Source organism: Hyaena hyaena, unplaced genomic scaffold (assembly GCF_003009895.1).
Source record: "Hyaena hyaena isolate Hyena2069 unplaced genomic scaffold, ASM300989v1 scaffold_218, whole genome shotgun sequence".
Classification (NCBI taxonomy): domain Eukaryota; kingdom Metazoa; phylum Chordata; class Mammalia; order Carnivora; family Hyaenidae; genus Hyaena; species Hyaena hyaena.
The window spans coordinates 1,823,949-1,843,362 of record NW_024080851.1 but is presented as its reverse complement, the minus strand read 5'-3'; the positions used below and the strand labels follow the sequence as shown (position 1 = coordinate 1,843,362).

The window sequence follows — 19,414 nt, the reverse complement described above, 5'->3', positions numbered from 1 at the left end:
GTGGGCCTTCATGGCCCCGTCCTGTCATGTAATGGGTGCGCTTGGCCCTTGGCCATAAAGACTGTTCCTGTCTGAACATGACCTTAATTCTTCCTTGTGGTCTCGGGCTGTTTCCAGAACTCCTGTTTCACAGATGTGTAAAGCACGTGCCATAGGCCGAACCAAGGTGGCTCCAGGCATGGCTCTGCTGGAGGGCGAATGCCAGCCTTCGCACAGGCGGGGCTCCCGGGCACGGCCGGGCCTGCGCCTCTGATGTTCTGGTCCCTTCCAGAGAGCCCACCAGCTCCCCGGACACCTGACCCAGGAACATGACGCTGTGATCAGCCTGTCTGCCTACAACGTCAAGCTGGCCTGGCGGGACGGGGAAGACACCATCCTCAGGGTCCCCATCCACGACATCGCCGCTGTGTCCTATGTGCGGGACGACGCCTCGCACCTGGTGGTCCTGAAGACAGGTATGGACCTGGGAGGCGGGGCCGGTGGATCCTCATTGGGAATAGCTGCCGTGGCCTGGTCCCTGGGAGCCGGTCTGAGAACCTGCTGGAGCCCTGCAGGCAGCAACTCCAGTGTCGGGTCAGCCACGCCGGGCCACTGCACCCAGGAACTGGCCCTCTGGCCTCTGAGGTCAGCCTCGGCCAGAGGAGGTCAGGGACCCGGGGAGGGGTGGGGGCAGGAGGAATAGGTGAGCCGGCCCCTCTCACTGTGGGGCCCGCGGGTGTCTGGTGTGGCCCCCCTGGGACGCCAGAGTGTCCTCTAGGTGTGTGGGTGCGGTGCAGCCGCAAAGCGCACCTCAGCTCGGCCCCCTCCCCGCCAACCTTTGGGCCCTGCCTTTGGCTATGGCTTCACAAAGCTGGGTGCGAAGGTGACACCAGACTGTCCATGAGGCCTTCTGTGTGTGTCCTTGGAGGAGAGTTGGGAGGACCCTAAAACCAGGCCCCCCCGACCTGCACCTGGTCCACCACTCCCCTGGGGTTGGAGCTCTCCCGACGGGCCCCCCATCAGGTGCCATGGCCGCTGCCTGGTCCCCAGTCCCTGGGACACAAGGAGAGAAATTACAGCTTTGCTTGAGCTCCTCTCGTTGCTCAGGGCCGGGTGCGGCCCTCAAGCCATTCATTTCTAGCAGGCCTGGGGGCAGGGCCTGGGGGGGGGCCAGGGGGATCCACCCGGAGCACACGTAGGGCAGTGTGGGTGGAACGTTTTTCTGCCAGAGGATGGCAGTTCGTGGGGCATCTGAGAGACTCTCTCAAGAGGCCGGGCCCAGGGGAGGCTTCTTACACATGCCCCTGAGCTGCCCTGGGAGTGACAGCCCCTCTGCTTGTGTGGCTGTGGCTTAGCACCCCTGCGTACGCCACACATCACACATGTTCACACCACACACACACCACACACTCACACCACACAGTTCGTACCACAGATGCTTGCACACATACCACACACATTCACACCACATGTTCACATCACATGTCACACCACACAGTTCATAGCACATGCACATATACCACACACATTCAGCTATACACGTTCACACCACATGTTCACACCACACGCACACCACACGTTTACACCACACACTCCATACCACACAGTTCATACCACACATGCTTGCATACATACTGCACACGTTCCACCACATGTGTTCACACCACATGCACACATACCACACACTCGCACCACACACACACCACACTACATATACTCCCACACACAGCAGACATGTTCACGTGACACATACACACCTACTCACTGTACCACACCCACACCACACACATTCACACTACACACACACCAAACATGCCACACACACCACACCTCACACACATGCAACTCACACCCCTGTTCTGACCCACTGCACATCTGAGGGAGGTCCCCTCTGGTCTGCTTATCCTTCCCGTCGCTGAGCATCTAATGTTTAACAATGGGCATTATTTCAGGTTGAAGGTCATGATGCTTCCCATATGCAACCATTTTAATTTACAAAATTGGCAGTTTGGTATGTCTCAGACAGTAGAAGGCACAGGCCTTGGGCCTCCTCTTTATGTACCTCTCCATGTAGGCCGTGAGGAGGCCCCTGTTCTCCTGCCTCACAGATGGGCCGCCGGAGCGTGGAGGCCGAGGGACTGGAGGAGGGCCTGCCGGGGAAGTGGTGGGGCCGGCTGGCCCAGGAAGCAGCACTGGGGGTGCTCCCACCACTGCTGCCCAGTGCCGCCGTGGCCGCCCGTTGCCCTGCCTGGGGGCAGACGGTCCTGCGGGAGGCCTGGGGTCTGGCAGCCTGAGGAACCGAAAGCAGTGGGAAGACGGGCCTCCGGCAACGTTGAACCTGCTGGGTGGAGAGCTGGGCTCCCTGGTGTCCCGAGTTGCGGGACATGTATCCGCGTTAATTGTTCAAGCCAGTTGCTAGGAAACAGGGAACAGATTTTTCTAGAGGGAGAGAGTGAGCTCCATAGGAGCCGCTTTGCAAAATGGGATGAACACTTGAGAGCGTTCGAGTTGAAGGAAGAGAACGCATCCACGTGTCCCCGGCCTCCTCACCGTTCAGCGGCCAGCCCTGCAGCGAAGGCCTGAGACTGGGACCCTGTGCTGGGCCGCCATGTAGGAGGTCGTGAGCAGAGTGGCCGCAGCACACTGGCGTGGGCAGCTGACATTCGTGAAGTGTGGTGCCCCTGTGTGCCTCTTCAGGTCCAGGCTGTGCTGGTGTGGAGGGCGCGCTTGGGGGTCAGGCCTGGCCGTGGGGGCTTCCATGCGGCAGCTAGACATCCAGGCTTGCTGAGCTGGAGCGGCCTGCACAGTCTTGTGGGGGGTGTTCGGTGGATGGACGGGGACAGGCAGCAGCTACAGGGACAGCCAGTGGCCAGTGGGGACGCTGTTGGGGGCCAGACGTCGGCTTGTCAGAGACCGCACATGCTCACTGGGTGTGGCTCTGGGGCTGCACATGCTGTTTCCTTGGGAACGGCCACGGAGCTACTTAGACTGTCCTCGTAGCCACAGAAGTGACAGGAAGCAAGGGAAACTAGCGTTCATGTGTATCATGCAGCCATTTGTGTCCCAGATGTGCTGGCGCATCACCAGTACGACCATCATTAAGACATCGCGTGTTCTTCGTTATTCCCGAGACCCTGTGTGTCGTTCCCAATCTCTGCATGGCGCAGGATGGACTTGTCACACCTCACGTGCTCAGTGCCTGTGGCTGATGGGGGCCCACGCAGCCCTGGAGTCTAGCTGTGGCCTTTGTGGGGCTCGGCCCGTGTGGGGTGCTGCCCGCCCTTCAGGGCCCCAGTCTCTGCGGGCACAGCTGTCTTGACTGTGGCTTCCCCTGCGTGGTTCCTGTCTCCCAGCGACGTGTGGGCTTTGGGTGTCCTCTGTGGTTGCCCCCAGACACCCCAGCATTGGGGCACTGGAGGCTCCGCCTCCCACTCCTGCTCCCAGGGGCCGCTGAGCTGACAGCCCAGTGCTCCCACAGGGCAGGGGCCTCCCCCCTGCACGGCCCCAGGGCACCTTTGGGAGGTCCTGTGTGGAGTGTTAGAAATGTGGGCTGGGGCCATGGGACCCCTCCTGGCCTCTGCTCCTCTCTTGCCCTTGGGCCTGGCCCTTCAGCCCCCACACCTCAGTTTCCCCGTTTCCTGTCAGAATTGTGCTCATGCCCATGGCTCAGTGACACTGTGAATGGAACCCCGGGAATACCTTCTTCTGTGTGGGTCGGAGCAGCCAGATATCGGCAGTTCCACATCTCAGCCTAGGATTTTTGCACCATCTGTAGCAGTGATGCCAGAAGGCCCCATAGGGTGTCGGCCTCAGTGAGCAGCCACCAAGGGTGAAGGCGTGGCTAACGTGTTCCCCGCCTTGTTTAGAGGTGGGGGAAGGGCACACATGGGGCAAGCCTGTCCCTTACCTGCGCCAGGTGGGGGCTGCCCACAGCCTGCTGTTGAGCTCCCACACCTGCCCTAACCTGCCGCCATGCTGACTTCTCAGCCCAGGACCCTGGCATCTCCCCCAGCCAGAGTCTGTGTGCAGAAAGTTCCAGAGGCCTCCCCGCAGCCTCCCTGTCAGAGAGTGGAGTAGGGCCTGTGGAGGCGTGCTGCCTGGTAATCCTGGCGACGGAGAGCAAGGTGAGTAGAGGATGGGCCCTGGGACTCAGGCCCACCCACACCAGGTCCCTGCTCCTCCCAGCGCTGGCCCAGACCCCACCCATAACCCAACTCAGGGCCCCCCATCCCAGACCCCGTCCACACCCTACCCAGGCCCCTCCACATCCCTGATCCAGACCCCACCCACAACCCCTACCCAGAGCCTGACCCCACCCACACCCCACTCAGGCTCCTCCCAGATGCCCGCCCCTCCACCCAGACCCTGCCCCAGGCTCCTCACACACCCCGAGCAGGCTCCACCCACATCCTGACCTAGACTCTTCCTACAGTGCAACCCAGGCCCCGCCCACACCCTGATCCAGGCTCCTCCCAACACCTGTAGTCCAGGCTCCTCCCACATGCCAGCCCAGGCCCCTCCCACAGCCTGCCCCGGCTCTGCATAGGCTCCTGCTAGCTGTGCTGAGTCTGGTGTCTTCAGGCTATGCTCCTTTTTCCTTCCAGGGGCCTCACCCCTTTTTCTCCAACGCTGATGGGGGTGGTGGTCACCCGTACCCCAGGCTGTGCCCTGAGAGTGGCGAGTGCGGGCTTGGGGCTCCCCAGCTGCCTCAGGGCTGGCAGCCTCCGGGAGCTTCCTGGTAGCCTTTGTTTTCGTTTATGTCTGTAAGACTGTGGGGGGGACCCCCGCCCTGCGGGAGCCTCTGATCAGTGCCCCTCCTTGGCTCTGCCCACCTTCCAGCCAGGCAGCTCTCCTCATGGGGCTGTGTCCCTGGCCTGTCCCCACTGCAAGCCCCTCCAGACACCGCCCCATGTCTGGGGGCAGAGCCGCCCATGACGGGACCCACATGCGTGTGAAGCCGTGTGCTCTCCTGAGCTTAGGGCAGCAGAGGGCCGGGAGTTGGGGGGCCAGGGTGGTGGGAAGATGGGGGCTGGCGGCTGATGCACCTACTGCCTTGAGCCCAGAGAGCCTTCTAGACTTCTGGACGTGAACTGGTCCCCTTGGGGCCCGGCTGGGTGGTGGGAGGCCCAGGGCCCTGGGTCCCAGTGTCTGTCTGGCACCTGAAGTGCTGGGCAAGCCGCCAGGGAGGGTCCAGCTTTGTTCTGCACGGCAGGTTGCCGCCGAGGAGCTGTGCTCCCTGCTCGGGCAGGTCTTCCAGATCGTGTACACAGAGTCCACCATCGACTTCCTGGACCGAGCCATATTCGACGGGGCCTCCACACCCACCCACCACCTGTCTCTCCACAGCGGTATGTGGGCCCCAGCGGACAGAGGTGCTGTGGGTGTTGACCCGCGGCCTGAGTCAAGGCAGATGGGTTCCCTCGCCTTGGCTAGCCTGGTGGCTTCCTGCGTGGCTGGGGGCCAGGCAACGCTGTCTCCGCCAGTCGCCTCACTTAGCTCCGAACAGAGGGTCAGGAGGGGCTTGGAGCACTGGGGGCTGGAGGGTATGTGTGGGGAGGAACCCCCAGACCTTGCTGCTCTTGGGGTGAGGGCTTCCAGGACCCAGGCTGCCTGGGTGGTGGGCATGTGGAAGCCACCCCCTCTGGTATCTGGGGAACACTTTCGGGTGCACTAGAGCGGGGACGGGCTTCACTCACACATGGCTGGCTCACTTAGGTCCATGTTCTGCACACCAGGAGTGTGCACTTGGTTCCCACCGCCAGGAATGCCCCTTGCTTGTCCCACCCACCCCTCTCAGAGCTCACCAGCTACACAGAGTGGTGTCTGTGTCCTTCATGGTCAGCATCACCCAGACCTGAGGTCATCTGTCCGATGTTTCCCCAGGAGCTGTTGTCCGCTGGGCTCTGCTGATGTGAGAGTCTCAGGCGCTTGGGGGCCGCCTCTGTCCTCGGGGAGTAGCTGTCCCCGCATGGAGCTCCCCGCGTCCAGGCCAGGGTTCAGATCTGCCTCTAGATTGTGGCTCCTGCCCCCCTCGGCAGCTGTGAGATGTGGGGCAGGTCCTCTGACCTCTGGGATTCAGTTTCTCATCCAAAGGAGGCAACACAGCCCCTGGGACGCTGCTGGCGCCCCCAAGTAGCCTTTTCCTTATCCTTGGCCACTGAGCGCCCCCCACCCCCCGCCTCCCCCTTGGTATGTCCTCTGAGACCAGAGCGATGCTGCTCAGGCCCAGATCTGCAGCAGGTGGTATGGCTCACATCTTCTGCCTGGGGCTGGGCTGCTGAACCCCATGCCTCCTGCCCATGTAACCGTGGGCAGAAGCTGCTTCTGACTTTTGCGATCCCCACAGACGACTCTTCCAGCAAGGTGGACGTGAAAGAGCCATACGAGACGGAGGTTGGCACGTTGTGAGTAGCCTGCCTGTTGCCCCTCGACCCTGTCAGCCTCCCCAACTGCCACGCTGGGCGCCCCCTGGCCGTCACCCGGCATCCGCAGTGGAGCCAAGTGCCCATGGCCCCTGTCCTTTCAGCTCCTTCCCTGAGTGCGCGCATGCAGGCGGCGTCTCGCCCTTGTCCTTCTGTATGCAGACGGCGCCCCACGCCAAGACAGTCAGTGAGAGCGAGCTGAGCGCCACTGCCACCGAGCTGCTGCAGGACTACATGCTCACGGTGCGCCCGGCCCAGCCTCTGCCATGGCTGCTCCCCAAGGGGACGGGGGTGGGGAGGTGTGTGGGCTGGGGGAGCAGGGACAGGTGACTCTGCTCATGATCTTACAAGCTTCTCTGTGTGTGCACGTGCCCTGGTGGCACAGCTGGCCCCGGCTCCATGTGGACACACTCCCTTGGGGCACGTTTGTGGTCAGAGGAGGGTTGCTTGGTGGGCTCCTCATGGATCTCAGTCAGGATTCCCCCTCCTGTAGGATGACAGCGGCTACGGGGGGAGAGGATAGTGGCTGCTGTGGGGGGGACTGAGGGGGAGGGAAGAGGACAGCAGCTGTGGGGGGGAGACTGCAGGGGTGGGGAGAGGACAGTGGGTGTTGGGGGGAGGACTGTGGGGGCAGGGAGAGGACAGTGGGTGCTGTGGGGGAGGACTGGGGGGACGGGGGAAAGAACAGTGGTTGTGGGAGTGGGGAGAGGACAGCGGCTGCAGGGTGGTGGGGAGAAGATAACTACTGTGTGGGGGGAGGACAGCAGCTATGGGGACGGAGTGAGGACAGCGGCTGCGGGGGGGAGAAGACAGCAGCTGGGGGGTTTGCGGCGGTGCTGTTCACCCCTTCCCTACCCCCCCCCCCGCCACAGCTGCGCACCAAGCTCTCCTCGCAGGAGATCCAGCAGTTCGCTGCACTGCTGCACGAGTACCGGGATGGGGCCTCAGTGCACGAGTTCTGCATCAACCTGCGCCAGCTCTACGGGGACAGCCGCAAGTTCCTGCTGCTTGGTGAGTCCCTTGGGTGCGGCCGTGTCTGCCCGGAGGGCTCTTCCCAGTGACCAGCAGGACCTGCCTGCGGGAGGCAGACTGAGAGGAAGCTGGGAGCTGTGTGCGGCTAGAGGGATGGCAGGGGTGTGGGTGTGTGTGTGGTGGATGGCTTCCTAAAGGAGGTGGCACTTGAGTGGGTTTTGACGGGTGATTAGGAGTTCTCTGGGTGGAGAAGCAAAGACACCACTACTGGCTCTGAGCTCAGCACCTTAGGTCAGTGCGGTGGGCAGGTGGGATGTGGTCCTGTGTGCCTACCCACGCCCTCTGCGGGGTGATGGGCGCCTGTGTCTTCAGATTGCTGACCTTGAAGAAGGCAGCTAATGATGGTGGCTGCCGAAGGCTCCCGGGCTCTGTCCCCCCAGCACCCCGCCCCCCCGCTGTCTTGGAGGGAGTGGTTTGCCCTTGTTAAAAATGCCACCTGCTGCATATAGGTTGAGCTCTCGCCGACCCCCAGCCTTCCCACCAGAGTCAATTACCCAGTCCCCCGCCCATTCCTTTGTGCCTGGTTCTCATGTAGAAGAGTGGGTGGTACCCCTGGCGGTCAGGCCCCCTCTGTTCTTCGCTGGGAGGCAAGTGAGCGCCCTCCAGCCAGGACTGAGGCAGGGACTAGGGGCCACCTGCTGCAGAGCCAAGATGCCTAGCCCCGCCCCATGGTGCCCGTTGGGGGCAGGGCTGGATGCAGGGTGGGAGCATCAGGCACACCTTGTGTCCTCAGGTCTGCGGCCCTTCATCCCGGAGAAGGACAGCCAGCACTTTGAGAACTTCCTGGAGACCATTGGGGTGAAGGATGGCCGGGGCATCATCACCGATAGCTTCGGCAGGTACCGGCGGGCGCTGAGCTCCGCCTCCACCTCCACCTGCACCGGAAATAGGGCCACGGGCAGCTCAGATGACCAGTCCGCGCCCTCAGAAGGGGACGAATGGGACCGCATGATCTCGGACATCAGCAACGACATTGAGGCTCTGGGCTGCAGCATGGACCGGGACTCCGCCTGACCCTCTACTGTGAAGGACGTGCCCCGGGGCGCTGGTGCATGGGCCTGCCCCCGGAGGGGTCCTGGGGGGGCCCTTTGGTTTTGCACACGACATTTCTGTCGAAACTCTGAGAACTTTGAAGAAGTTTACCGCGATGTGAATGATTCACCTGTGGTCCTGGTGTGCTTGCGATGTAGCGGTCAGGGGGCCCGGGTGTGACCCCCTCCCCCGAGTCCCTAGTTCCTCGGTCTCTCTGCCACCACAGGTGGGCCCCACCACAAACCCGTCCCCCTTTCCGTGCCCTGAGAGCCCGGGGTCCTGCTCTTGGTCTTCCTTGCTGGTCCCCCTTCTGGGCCCGTGCACATAGGAGCCAGTGGGGGTGACTCTGGGGCTGAGGTCTGGAGCCTGCCGCCACGGGTGGCTGACACAGAGAGCCCCTCCTCACCTGGAAGGTGTCTCGGCCCCGGGAGCCCCCTGGCAGCACATGCAGGAGGCCTCAGGCCGAGCGGGGCTGGTGCTGGGGCTGCAGGGAGGGAGGACGGTCCTTGGCTCATAGGGAGGGGGTCAGGGTGGAAGGAGGGATCTCAGACTTGGCCGTGGCCTGGGATGTCCAGGAGCTGGTGGTGGGCCCAGGCAGGCAGAGCTAAGGGGCCGTGCAGTAGAGTTCTAGATGTGTGTGCAAATCAATCTGTTCTGGAAGCTTCTGGAACAGCTGAAGACATCCAGTCAGGACTGGCCTCTCCCCAGCCCACCATGGGTCTACGGAGCCATAGCAGGGGGTGAGGGGAGGGGGCCACAGGATGGGATGTCTAAGTGTCCTGTGTGGACGGCAGGAACGGTTCCCTCCCCTCCGAGGGCCCGCTCCCACGTGGCCCCACTCAGTGGGCATTCTTGGACTTCAGAGAAAACATGGGGAGGATGCATGGCCCTCCAGGGCTGGGTACAGTGAGGGGCCGAGGACTCTGGGGACCAGCCACTGTCCCATCAAGCACCTTTCCACAGCTTGAGCCACAAGCTTTGGGCCACAGCCAGGTGACCACCTACATTCTCTGGGCAGGATTGGCACCCTGGATGTGGATGGGCCCTCCCCCGTCTCCCGGGGACCCCCACCCTTCAGAGACACTTAGGGACAGAGCCCCACCTTCTGTGGACACAGGACCGCCATTCTCTGGGAGATATGGGACAGACCCCATCTTCTGGGTCACGTGGGAACAAAGCCCTGACCTCTGGGAACATGGGGAGAGGACACCTACCCTCTAGGGGCACAGAAAGACCACCACCCTTTAAGAACACAGGGGACAGACCCCCATTCTCTAGGTCACGGGATGAGGACCCCCACCCTCTTGGACATGTAGGCCCAGATCTCTGCACTCTTGGGACATGAGGGGAGGACCCCCACCTTCTGGGGACATGTGGGGACAGAGCCCTGCCCTCTGGGGACAGGGGGAGGCCACCACCTCTGGGACATGAGAGGGTGGGACCACCACCTTTAGGAACATGGGATAGATCTCCACCCTGTGGGACACGGGAGGGGACCCCTCCTCCTCAGGCTCTGCATGGGTGCAGGAAGTATGTCCACCCCTTCCCAAGGCCCACTGGGCCGCGGCCTGCCTGGGGCGTCGGAGCAAGAGCAGAGGCACTGAGGAGACACCCATTTATTGAGCAGCACAGCTGGGGGGCGGGGGGCGGAGCCATGGCGGGCAGGCAGCAGCGGCTACATGGTGAGCTCCTGCAGGAAATGTGGAAAGAAGGGCAGGCTAGAGAAGGGCCGGCAGGGCCAGTGGCAGGGGTCTGGGAGGGGGCCGGCCACTCACCATGATGGCGTTGACGATGTCGCTCTGGTTGTCCCTCAGGGCCCGCACGGCCCTGGCCCTTGACACATTGGCCTGTGCCATCACCAGCTCGATATCCCGGAGCTCCAGCCCAGCTTCGTCCACCTGGCAAGAGGGGGAGCAGGCAGGTTCTGGGGCTGCCTCCACCCTGGGAGAAGCCCCGAGACACCCCCTCCTGGCCCCCCTGCGGCCCTGGGCCTCACCTCCTCCTCCTCTTCTTCCTCTTCCTCTTCCTCACACTCGGGCCTCACCAGTGGCCCAGGCGTGGACTCGGGGACCAGGGCGGAAGGCTCTGTGGGCACTTTGAACTTCTCGGCGGCGGCCCTGTGCACTTGCTGTGACAGGTCCTCGATCTGCAGCAGGGCACACAGCTGTCAGGCAGGCCCCTGCCCCCACCCCCCGCCCCCACCCTCGGCTGGCCAGACCTTGGCCTCCCCGAAGACCACGTAGGTGTCCGAGGCTGGGCTCTTGAAGACATCGGGCTTGGCGATGACAAAGAGGATATTCTTGGACTTCTGGATGGTGATCCTAGTGACACCTTGGATTTGCCGCAGGCCCAGCTTGGACATCGCCTGGGGGCACAACCGGCTCAACCCTGGGCCTTGGCCAGGGGGTCCCAGGCTGGGGTGGGGAGGGGGAGGCGCAGAGGAAGGCAGCACGCTGATGGGGGGAAGGAGGCTCTGCAGCTGACTCAGGGGGACCCTCTAGGCTTTGGGCCCACCCTGCTCCGGGTGTACATGGGTCCCCGGCTATGTACTGGTGTCCGGGACTGCATTTACCCGATGGTTCCTCCAGAGCCGTTTGTCACCCATTGGGTCTGATGGGTCCCCTTATGCGACAGACCCCTCCCAGTGGAGCACCCCAGCCCACCCCCCTGCACCCACCTTTCGGGCCTTCTTCTCACTGCGACTCTGCTTGGCTTTGGTGACGGTCTCCTCACTGCCACCACCTGCTGAGGCCTGGGGATGACAGGGTCTGAGCCCCTGAGGGGATGGTGGGGAGGGGTGCCCTCCCAGGGCTGCACCCTCCCCCCTGCCTGGGCACCTGAGCTGGGCACTGCGCGCCCCGTGCTCCCGACAGGTCCTGCTCCTCTGGTTCTGCTGATGACTCCCCGTGGCTGTCGGAGTGCTGGGCCGATCCCTGGCCAGATCCCGGGGCCCTGGGTGGCGAGTCTGGGGAGGGGTGTGTGTGAAGATGGCCTCTGCCTTCTGACTCGATACCCTGCCCCCCTGCCCCCCCTCCACCCAGGACTGTGCTCTGCCGTCCCCCTCCCCGCCACACCCCCACTCACCTTCCTCCAGGCTGTCCTGGTCATCCTGCTGCTCGGCAGCTGAGGCCGGGAGCCCTCGAGGGCCAGGAGGCACTTGGCAGGGGGCCGAGATCCGCCAGGCCTGGTCTTTGGCATGGGTGTCCCCCGTGGGGGCCGTTTTGGGGCTGAGGAGGAGGGAGTGGGGCAGGAGGCCCGCACAATGCGCAGCCCCCGGAGGCTTTGCGGTTCCTGAGAAGGCAGCTGCTGCCCGCTGGGCTCCTGCTTGTGGTGGCTGGAGACCTGGAGAGCCCAGGGACTCCTTGCTCTCCACCAAGTCTTCCCCGGAGCCCTGGCAAGGGCAGGGGGTAGGGGGTGCCTCTGTGGGGACACGGGGAGCAGAGGGCTCAGGGCCTGGGAGCCTGTCCAGGGGCACGCTGGGCAGGCCTTTGGCAGGGCTCTTCGGGGACTGTGCTGGGGACGAGCTGGGGGCTCTTGGTGCCGCCTGTGCCCACGCCCCACTGCCTGGGCTCAGCACAGGCTCCTGATGCAGAGAGGGTGCTGGTGAGTGGGGGGCAGGCTCTTTGGGGCAGCCCCTGCCCAGTCTGGGCACAGACCTCAGTGGGGACTCTGAGCAGGAGCTGGGCCCCGCCTCCGAGGCCACAGCAATGGGAAACCCAAGCCCTGGGTTTGCGCTTGCCTCCGCTGGGCTCTGGGGTGACACTTGGCCCACCTCGGGGCGAGCAACAGGATGTGCCCTCCTAGCCCCCTGGGGTGCTGGCTCAAGGCCTCCAGCCTGCCGATTCTCACTCCTCGGGGCCTCCTTTGGGGCCAAACAGGGCCCACCTGCATCGGCAGCGTGCACACGAGGCCTGGGATGGGCTCCCTGCTTGGGTGCTGCTTCCTCTCCAGCAGAGGCAGGCGTGGGTGGGGCCGTGGCCTCCGCGGCAGGCTCAGGGCATTCTAGGGCCTCTCTGGCAGGTTCTTGGGGTGCTAGGGCACCCATAGCAGGCTCTGGGTATTCTGGGGCCTCTGTGGTAGGCTCAGGACATTCCAGGGCCTCCATGCCAGGCTCAGAATGTTCCAGAACCTCTGTGGTAGGCTCGGGATGTTCCAGGGTCTCCGTGGCAGCCTTAGGATGTTCTGGAGTCTCTGTGGCAGGCTCTAGGTATTCCAGGGCCTCCGTGGCAGACCCAGCATGTTCTGGGGTCTCCATGGCAGGCTCAAGGGCCTCCGTGGCAGGCTTAGGAAGTTCTGGAGCCTCTGTGGCAGGCCCAGCATGTTCTGGGGCCTCTGTGGCAGGCTCTGAGTGTTCTGGAGCCTCCGAGTGTTCCGGAGTCTCTGTAGCAGGCTTAGGAAGTTCTAGAGCCTCCGTGGCAGGCCCAGCATGTTCTGGGGCCTCTGTGGCAGGCTCTGAGTGTTCTGGAGCCTCCGAGTGTTCCGGAGTCTCTGTAGCAGGCTTAGGAAGTTCTAGAGCCTCCGTGGCAGGCCCAGCATGTTCTGGGGCCTCTGTGGCAGGCTCTGAGTGTTCTGGAGCCTCCGAGTGTTCCGGAGTCTCTGTAGCAGGCTTAGGAAGTTCTAGAGCCTCCGTGGCAGGCCCAGCATGTTCTGGGGCCTCTGTGGCAGGCTCTGAGTGTTCTGGAGCCTCCGAGTGTTCCGGAGTCTCTGTAGCAGGCTTAGGAAGTTCTAGAGCCTCCGTGGCAGGCCCAGCATGTTCTGGGGCCTCTGTGGCAGGCTCTGAGTGTTCTGGAGCCTCCGAGTGTTCCGGAGTCTCTGTAGCAGGCTTAGGAAGTTCTAGAGCCTCCGTGGCAGGCCCAGCATGTTCTGGGGCCTCTGTGGCAGGCTCTGAGTGTTCTGGAGCCTCTGTAGCAGGCTTAGGAAGTTCTAGAGCCTCCGTGGCAGGCCCAGCATGTTCTGGGGCCTCTGTGGCAGGCTCTGAGTGTTCTGGAGCCTCTGTAGCAGGCTTAGGAAATTCTAGAGCCTCCGTGGCAGGCCCAGCATGTTCTGGGGCCTCTGTGGCAGGCTCTGAGTGTTCTGGAGCCTCCATAGCAGGCTTAGGAAGTTCTAGAGCCTCCGTGGCAGGCCCAACATGTTCTGGGGCTTCTGTGGCAGGCTCAGAGTGTTCTGGAGTCTCCGTAGCAGGCTTAGGAAGTTCTAGAGCCTCGGTGGCAGGCTCAGGATGTTCCATGGTCTCAGTGGGAGGCTCACGATGTTCCAGAGTCTCAGTGGCAGCCTCAGGGCATTCTGTGGTCTCCACGGCCAGCTCTGGGGGGTGGTATTCTGGAGCCTCCATGACAGGCTCAGGATGTTCTGGGGTCTCTGTGGCAGGCTCAGAATGTTCCCGAACCTCTGTGACAGAATGTTCCAGAACTGTTGTGACAGGTTCTGAGTGTTCTGGGTCCCTCATGGCAGGCTCAGGATGTGCTGGGGTCTCAGTGGCAGGCTCAGAATGTTCTAGAACCTCTGTGACAGGCTCAGAGTGTTCTGGGGCCCCCATGGCAGGCTCAGGATGTTCCAGAACCTCTGGGACAGGCTCAGAGTGTTCTGGGGCCCCCATGGCAGGCTCAGAATGTTCGGGAACCTCTGTGACAGGCTCAGGGTGTTCTGGGGCTTCTGTGGCAGGCTCAGAATGTTCCAGAACCTCCGTGACAGGCTCAGGGTGTTCTGGGGCCTCCGTGGCAAGCTCAGAATGTTTCAGAACCTCTGTGACAGGCTCAGGGTGTTCTGGGGCTTCTGTGGCAGGCTCGGAATGTTCTGGAACCTCTGTGACAGGCTCAGGGTGTTCTGGGGCCTCCGTGGCAGGCTCAGGATGTTCCAAGTTCTCAGTGACAAGCCCAGGGTGTTCTGGTGTCTCCGAGACAGGCTCACGGTGTTCTGGGGTCTCCATGGCAGGCTCAGGGTATTCTGTGGCCTCTGTGGTAGTCTTGGGGTGCTCCAGGTCCTCCATGGCAACCTTGGGGCATTCTGGGGCCTCCATGGCAGGCTGTGGAAGGTCTGTGGCTTGTATGACAGATTCAGGGCATTCTGGGACCTTCATAGCAGGCTGTGGGGGGTCTGCGGCCTCCGTTTCAGACTTGGAGGTACCTGCAGTTCCGCCTGAGGCCCAGAGTGTCCCAGTGTCTACAGCCGGCTCCACTGGGCTGCCGTCTGGCTGGGCTTGGTTCCAGGCCGGAGGCTCCAGGCCTCCAGTGCAGTTAGTGTCCCTCTTCTCAGGTGCTGGCCTCGGTTCCAAGGTCACTTGTCCTTCCTGCTGGGTTGTGGTGGCCACAGGCTTTATCCCCAGGGTGCAGCCTGCATCTGCAAGCAGGGTCTGAAGGCTGGCTGTAGGGGCACACCCCTGGCTCGAGGGGAGGCCTGTGTTCTGCGGGGGCTGGGGTGGGGCCACAGAGTCAGGGTCCTCGGGTAAGGTGCCATCGATTTCTCCCGGCTGGGACATGGGGCTGGCCGCATTGGCAGACCCCCAGCCTGAGGGGAAGCCTGTGTCCTGCAGGGGCCGGGATGAGGCCACAGAATCAGGGTCCTGGCCTGCTTCCTGCTTCAGGGTCTGTGGAGAGTCTGGGCTTGGCATGAGGCCCCCCTCTTCCAGGATAGTGCAAGGGGCCAGGCCTACGGTGGTGCTGTCCTCTAACGGCAGGGGCCGAGGCATGACCGCGACAGGCACTGGACCCAGCATGGAGCCCAGCTCCTCCCCCCAGGCCTGAGAGGTCATCCCGGTGAGGCCTGGGGCTTCCTGCAGGGCGGGAGGGGCCGAAGCAGCGGCGGCAGCAGGCTGCCCGCCTGAAACAGGGGCCACCCTTCTCTCCCAGGCACCCAGTTCCTGGCCGGCCTCTCCCTCGGAGACCCCAGGAGCGGACCCCCCAGGGCTATCATGCAGCAGCGTGGCAGGCTGCGCATGGGGCTCCCCGCTGTACAGCCTCTCATCATCTGCCCCCGTGTAGGAGGCGGAGTCGGGGTCGGATGAGGCTGCTGAGGTGTCGTCCCGGAAGGCAAAGGCCTCGTCCATGCCCTCAGTGATGGAGAGGTCAGACAGCGACTGCAGGGAGGAGGCGAACGTACTGTCATCCTCTCCCTCCCCGGCTGGGTCCCCTGCAGAGTCCTGGGCATCATCCTCCTCTTCCTCCTCCACCTCCTCCTCCTCCTCCTCCTCAGGGTCCCTCGGCGTCACCTCCACAGCCTCCACCTGAAACAGGAGGCTGCCCCGGAAGGGCAGGAGGGAGGCGGGGATCATGGGGTCATTGGCCAGGAAGTCTAGCTCAAAGAAGTGGCCATCCCGGCCCCAGGAAGAGCTGCTGTCCGCCGAGATGCTGGACTCCGGGGACGGGGGCCCGGGGGGCCCGGTGGGGGGCAGCTCCTGCTCATCTGCCACAGAGCCCGGTGGGGAAAAGCCCCAGCCCGAAGGGACATCCAGCCCTTCGGCCGGGGCCAGCAGGCTCAGGGAACAGGACGGGGACGAGGCCCAACTGTCCCCATCCGCCGTGATGTAAGAGCCCGAGGGCGAGGGCGGCGGCGAGTCCCCCAGCTCGGCCTGGGTGTCCCGGGCGTCCCTGCGGGGCCCCAGGCTGAGGAGCGGGGCACAGGCGGTCTCGGTGGGGGTGGAGGGAGGTGTGAAGTAGGAGTCGGGGTCTGGGGGAGGGCAAGGCACAGGAGGGTCACCCTGAGAACACAACTCGGGGGGTGGGTTCAGGCTGGGGTGCCCACCTTCCCAGTCCCTGAGCTCTGGCAGGGCTGCCCTGGGCGGCGGGAGCGCCCAGCGGGTCTCCTCGCCCATTACGATTCGGGGCTCCAGGGTGGCTGGAGGGGGACCTCCGGTGGGCCGGGCCTCAGGGGGCCCAGGGCTGGGGCCACCTTCTGCGGGGACTGCCCAGGCCAAGGGGGTGCTGCGCAGCCCTGCATCCCAGCTGGCTCCCTCCGGTGGGGGCCGGGCGCCCGGCTTGCTGGGCAGAAACTCGAGGGCCAGGCCGCCAGGTCCGGGGATCAGGGCACAGTGCTCCAGCCGGTCCCCTCTAGGAGTGGCGGCCGCAGCCACATCACAGGACGACTCTGTGGGAAGAGAAGGGTGTGAGGAGGTCGGAGGGTATGGAGGGCAGGGCCGGCAGGAGAGTGACCTGGGGCTGCAGCATCTGGTGCAGGGCGTGGGGTGTGGCACGGCGAGGTGGGGGGGCAGGGGGATGGCCCTGCACACGGATGGGCGCCGGCTTCCCTCTGAGGCTCCGCAAAGGTGAGGCTGGTACCCCTCCCCTCAGGTGCCTGCTGGCTGGCCCCCAGTCCTCAGTCTGCAACCTTTGGCGACCGCCAGCGACAGAGGCCCCGCACTCCACTGCTCTGGGACACTGCAGGCCTCCGGGCTCCTGTAACGCGGGGGTTGGGCCTCTCTTCCTCATCTCTCTCCTCGCTGCCTCCTCCTGAGGCCAGCCTGCCCCACCCGCACCCACTCCCAGAGCTGACAGGGGAAGCAGACTGCTTTGTGCATGTCCTCAGGCTGGGATGAGAGGTGGGGGCAGCGCTGCCATGGGGATGGGCCAGGGAAGGGGGAAGCTGTGAGGGACGGGCCCTGGGGGCTGCAGGGTCGCAGGCCAGCAGGGACTCTCCATGCTGGCAGTGGCTCCTTGGGGCTGGAAGGGCTCCACCCTCCCCCCACACCCCCACCAGAAGCACGTGAGTGGGCCCCCTGGGGTGTTACGGGGGTTGCCTCTAGGGGTTCCTGCCCTACCACACTCACCCATGATCACCCCACAAGCACTTCTGTGCCCCGGCTTTCTGTCTGCAAAGTGGAGTTCCCGCCAGGATTAGAGGGGAAAGCTTTCACGAAGGGGCAGGCCCCATCCCAGACTACCCGCAGGCCTGCAGCCCTGGCTGAGCGCAGGGCCATTGGGCCATACCACTGGGATTCTGAGAAGCGGGTGGCCGGGTCCCCTGCAGTGTGACAAACACCCAGCACCTGGAGATGGGTGTGGTGGGCGGGGTTGGGTGGAGACTGGCTCTTGGCACTGAGCCCAGAGTGGTGCCCTTGCTGACCTGCCGCACTGGGGCAGGGAGAGGGCAGAGCTGGGCCAAGGGGGCAGTGGAAGGGAAGCCAAAGGTCAAAGGTTTTGTAACCATCAAGGTCATCAAGTGGTCTGAGCAGAGCCAGCCTGAGACCCTGGGTCTGGGGAGTCCTAGCCTCCACCTGCTTTACTGGACCCTCGAGGGAGGCCGGGCTGCTGGGCCTAGCACTGGCCACATTCCTGGGTGACTTACATCCATAGCAAGGTGCCCTTGGCTCTCCAGGAGCCACACATGGCTGACCTCCTGCTGGCCACCCTGGCTGGTCCTCCCAGACCCAGGCAGGCCCCCTCAGCCTCCACTGACAGTGCTGACCTGGCCTCTCCAGGAAGGTGGGCCTGCACCCCAGCGCCAGTGCCCCAGACCCTGCTCCCCCAGGACAGCCCGGCGCTTGCGGCGGCCCCTCTGCCTTCCCCAGGTTCAGGCTCCAGTCCTGCTCCGCAGACCCAGGCCCAACCAGTCACTGGCCCTGGGGCAGCCTTCAGGCATCTAAGGGTCAGGGGTCTCTTGGCAGCAGCTGAGACCTGAACCACCCAGGACTGCCTGGCCCAGGGCTCCTGGAAGACAATGGGGTGGCGGCCCAGAGGGCTGGACGGGGGCAGGGAGCCCCAGAGCCAGGGGATGCTCACCGCCTCTCGAGAGGCTTCTGGCTCCTGGAAGACACACCGGTTCCACCTGCCTTTCCCCGCAGTCCTGAGTTGGCGCTTTTGGGCCGTTGGGGGGGTGGGGTGGTCAGAATTCAGGTGCTCGAAAGGGCAGGAAGCCAAAAGGACACGGGAGGGGACGGGGAGGGGGATGGCTGGAGAAGGACGGAGTGGGACGGGAAGGGAGAGGCTGAAGGTGGCTGAGACGCACGCAGGAGCGAGAGCCCGAGACCTCACCTGTGCGCGGCCCGGGCCCGTCCACCTCCGGCAGCAGCAGCTCGGCGCGGGCAGCCTCCCCGGGCATGGCCTGACCGTGCGCCCTTCTCTCGGTGCCGGGTCTGTCCGTGCGTCCGGCCGGCCGAGCCTGCGCGGCCACCGCCCCTCTGCCAGAGGGTGGGGGTCAGCGGATGATGTCAGAGGCGCCCCGCCCGCCCAGCGCCCCGAGTGAGCGAGTGAGCGTGCGCGTGCGCTCCGAGCACTGCGGAGGGCCGTGCAGGGGGGAGGCGGGGGGGGGGAGGGGAGTGCAGCCTCCCCCCTCTCCCGACCAGGCTGCGCCCTCCTTCCATGCCACGCAGCCCCCCCTTTCCCGCACCATCTCCCCCTTTAACCGTAGGAGCCCGACCCCATGGGCCATCACCCCTAAGCCGGGCCTGGCAGAGACAGGGTGGGGACAGTCACCAGAACTCGGGCTGCGGGGGCCTCGGCGCTTTGGGGAAGGTGGCAACGTGGTCCTGGTGCCCGTCCTCCTGCGCCCCGCCCCCGCCCCTTGCCTCTATCGCGGAGGTGAGCTGGGGCCGCAGCTCCAAGCTCATTGGCTGGTCCTCGCAGTCGGTCTCCGTGGCAACCGCCTCCGGGCTCCATGGAAACCAGAGAGCATGGAAACCAGCGGGAGCGCGGGGAAGGCGGCCCCAGGGAAGGGGGAGCGGCAGCCAACCCGGGTTCCCGTCCGGGTCTGCGCGCCCGCAGCTCGGCTCGTGGGCGGAAGAGGAGACACGGCTTCCCTCGCCCTGGCCACACCCCGGGGGCGCAAGTGTTCCCGAGCCTCCCTGAGCTGTGCCATCGCTCGCAACCAGGCCCTCCCGCGCCCGCACCCGCCCAGTGCCAGGCTCCGGCCCGGGGACACAGATGACCATTGTCGCCACCCCAGAACTGGGCGCAGGCAGAGAATCAGAGCGGCCATTGTCGTGGGCAGGGGTGGGGGTAGTGTCCCCCACCCTGTCTGCC

At 64.4% G+C, this 19,414-nt stretch overlaps 2 protein-coding genes across 6 annotated transcripts in view; one reads left to right on the top strand and one right to left on the bottom strand.

Annotated features, from left to right (window-relative positions):
- Positions 1 to 8,594, top strand: part of CCM2 (CCM2 scaffold protein) — a 42,174-nt gene extending 33,580 nt beyond the window's left edge. For all 3 annotated transcript variants that reach the window (XM_039242956.1, XM_039242957.1, XM_039242958.1), the window contains exons 4-10: positions 272 to 455; positions 3,967 to 4,103; positions 5,192 to 5,327; positions 6,326 to 6,383; positions 6,506 to 6,644; positions 7,274 to 7,412; positions 8,167 to 8,594. In XM_039242956.1, coding sequence (XP_039098887.1) covers positions 272 to 455; positions 3,967 to 4,103; positions 5,192 to 5,327; positions 6,326 to 6,383; positions 6,506 to 6,644; positions 7,274 to 7,412; positions 8,167 to 8,447 — 1,074 coding nt within the window. In that variant the 3' untranslated portion in view covers positions 8,448 to 8,594. The remainder of the gene's footprint in view (positions 1 to 271; positions 456 to 3,966; positions 4,104 to 5,191; positions 5,328 to 6,325; positions 6,384 to 6,505; positions 6,645 to 7,273; positions 7,413 to 8,166) is intronic.
- Positions 8,595 to 10,066: 1,472 nt separating this feature from the next.
- On the bottom strand, positions 10,067 to 18,534 carry NACAD (NAC alpha domain containing). Of its 3 annotated transcripts, none has more exons than XM_039243011.1 (9): positions 18,428 to 18,533; positions 13,366 to 16,544; positions 11,550 to 13,275; positions 11,303 to 11,430; positions 11,143 to 11,217; positions 10,684 to 10,830; positions 10,462 to 10,611; positions 10,241 to 10,363; positions 10,067 to 10,155 (listed from the first exon to the last, which is right to left on the bottom strand). In XM_039243011.1, the coding sequence occupies exons 1-9, from the start codon at positions 18,492 to 18,494 to the stop codon at positions 10,141 to 10,143; spliced, it is 5,610 nt and encodes a 1,869-aa protein (XP_039098942.1). In that variant the 5' UTR covers positions 18,495 to 18,533; the 3' UTR covers positions 10,067 to 10,140. The 3 variants fall into 3 exon arrangements, with proteins under 3 accessions (XP_039098942.1, XP_039098943.1, XP_039098944.1); XM_039243012.1 differs by having other exon boundaries at positions 13,456 to 16,544; XM_039243013.1 differs by having other exon boundaries at positions 11,550 to 16,544; positions 18,428 to 18,534.
- Positions 18,535 to 19,414: the final 880 nt, after the last annotated feature.

Excerpts from the sequence above, each read along its gene's own strand:
- NACAD (XM_039243013.1), bottom strand. The coding sequence starts at position 18,494 with ATGCCCGGGGAGGCTGCCCGCGCCGAGCTGCTGCTGCCGGAGGTGGAC. Across the intron at positions 11,218-11,302 it reads GCGCGCAGTGCCCAGCTCAG|GCCTCAGCAGGTGGTGGCAG; the intron begins GTGCCCAGGCAG and ends TGTCATCCCCAG. Across the intron at positions 10,612-10,683 it reads TGGTCTTCGGGGAGGCCAAG|ATCGAGGACCTGTCACAGCA; the intron begins GTCTGGCCAGCC and ends GCCCTGCTGCAG.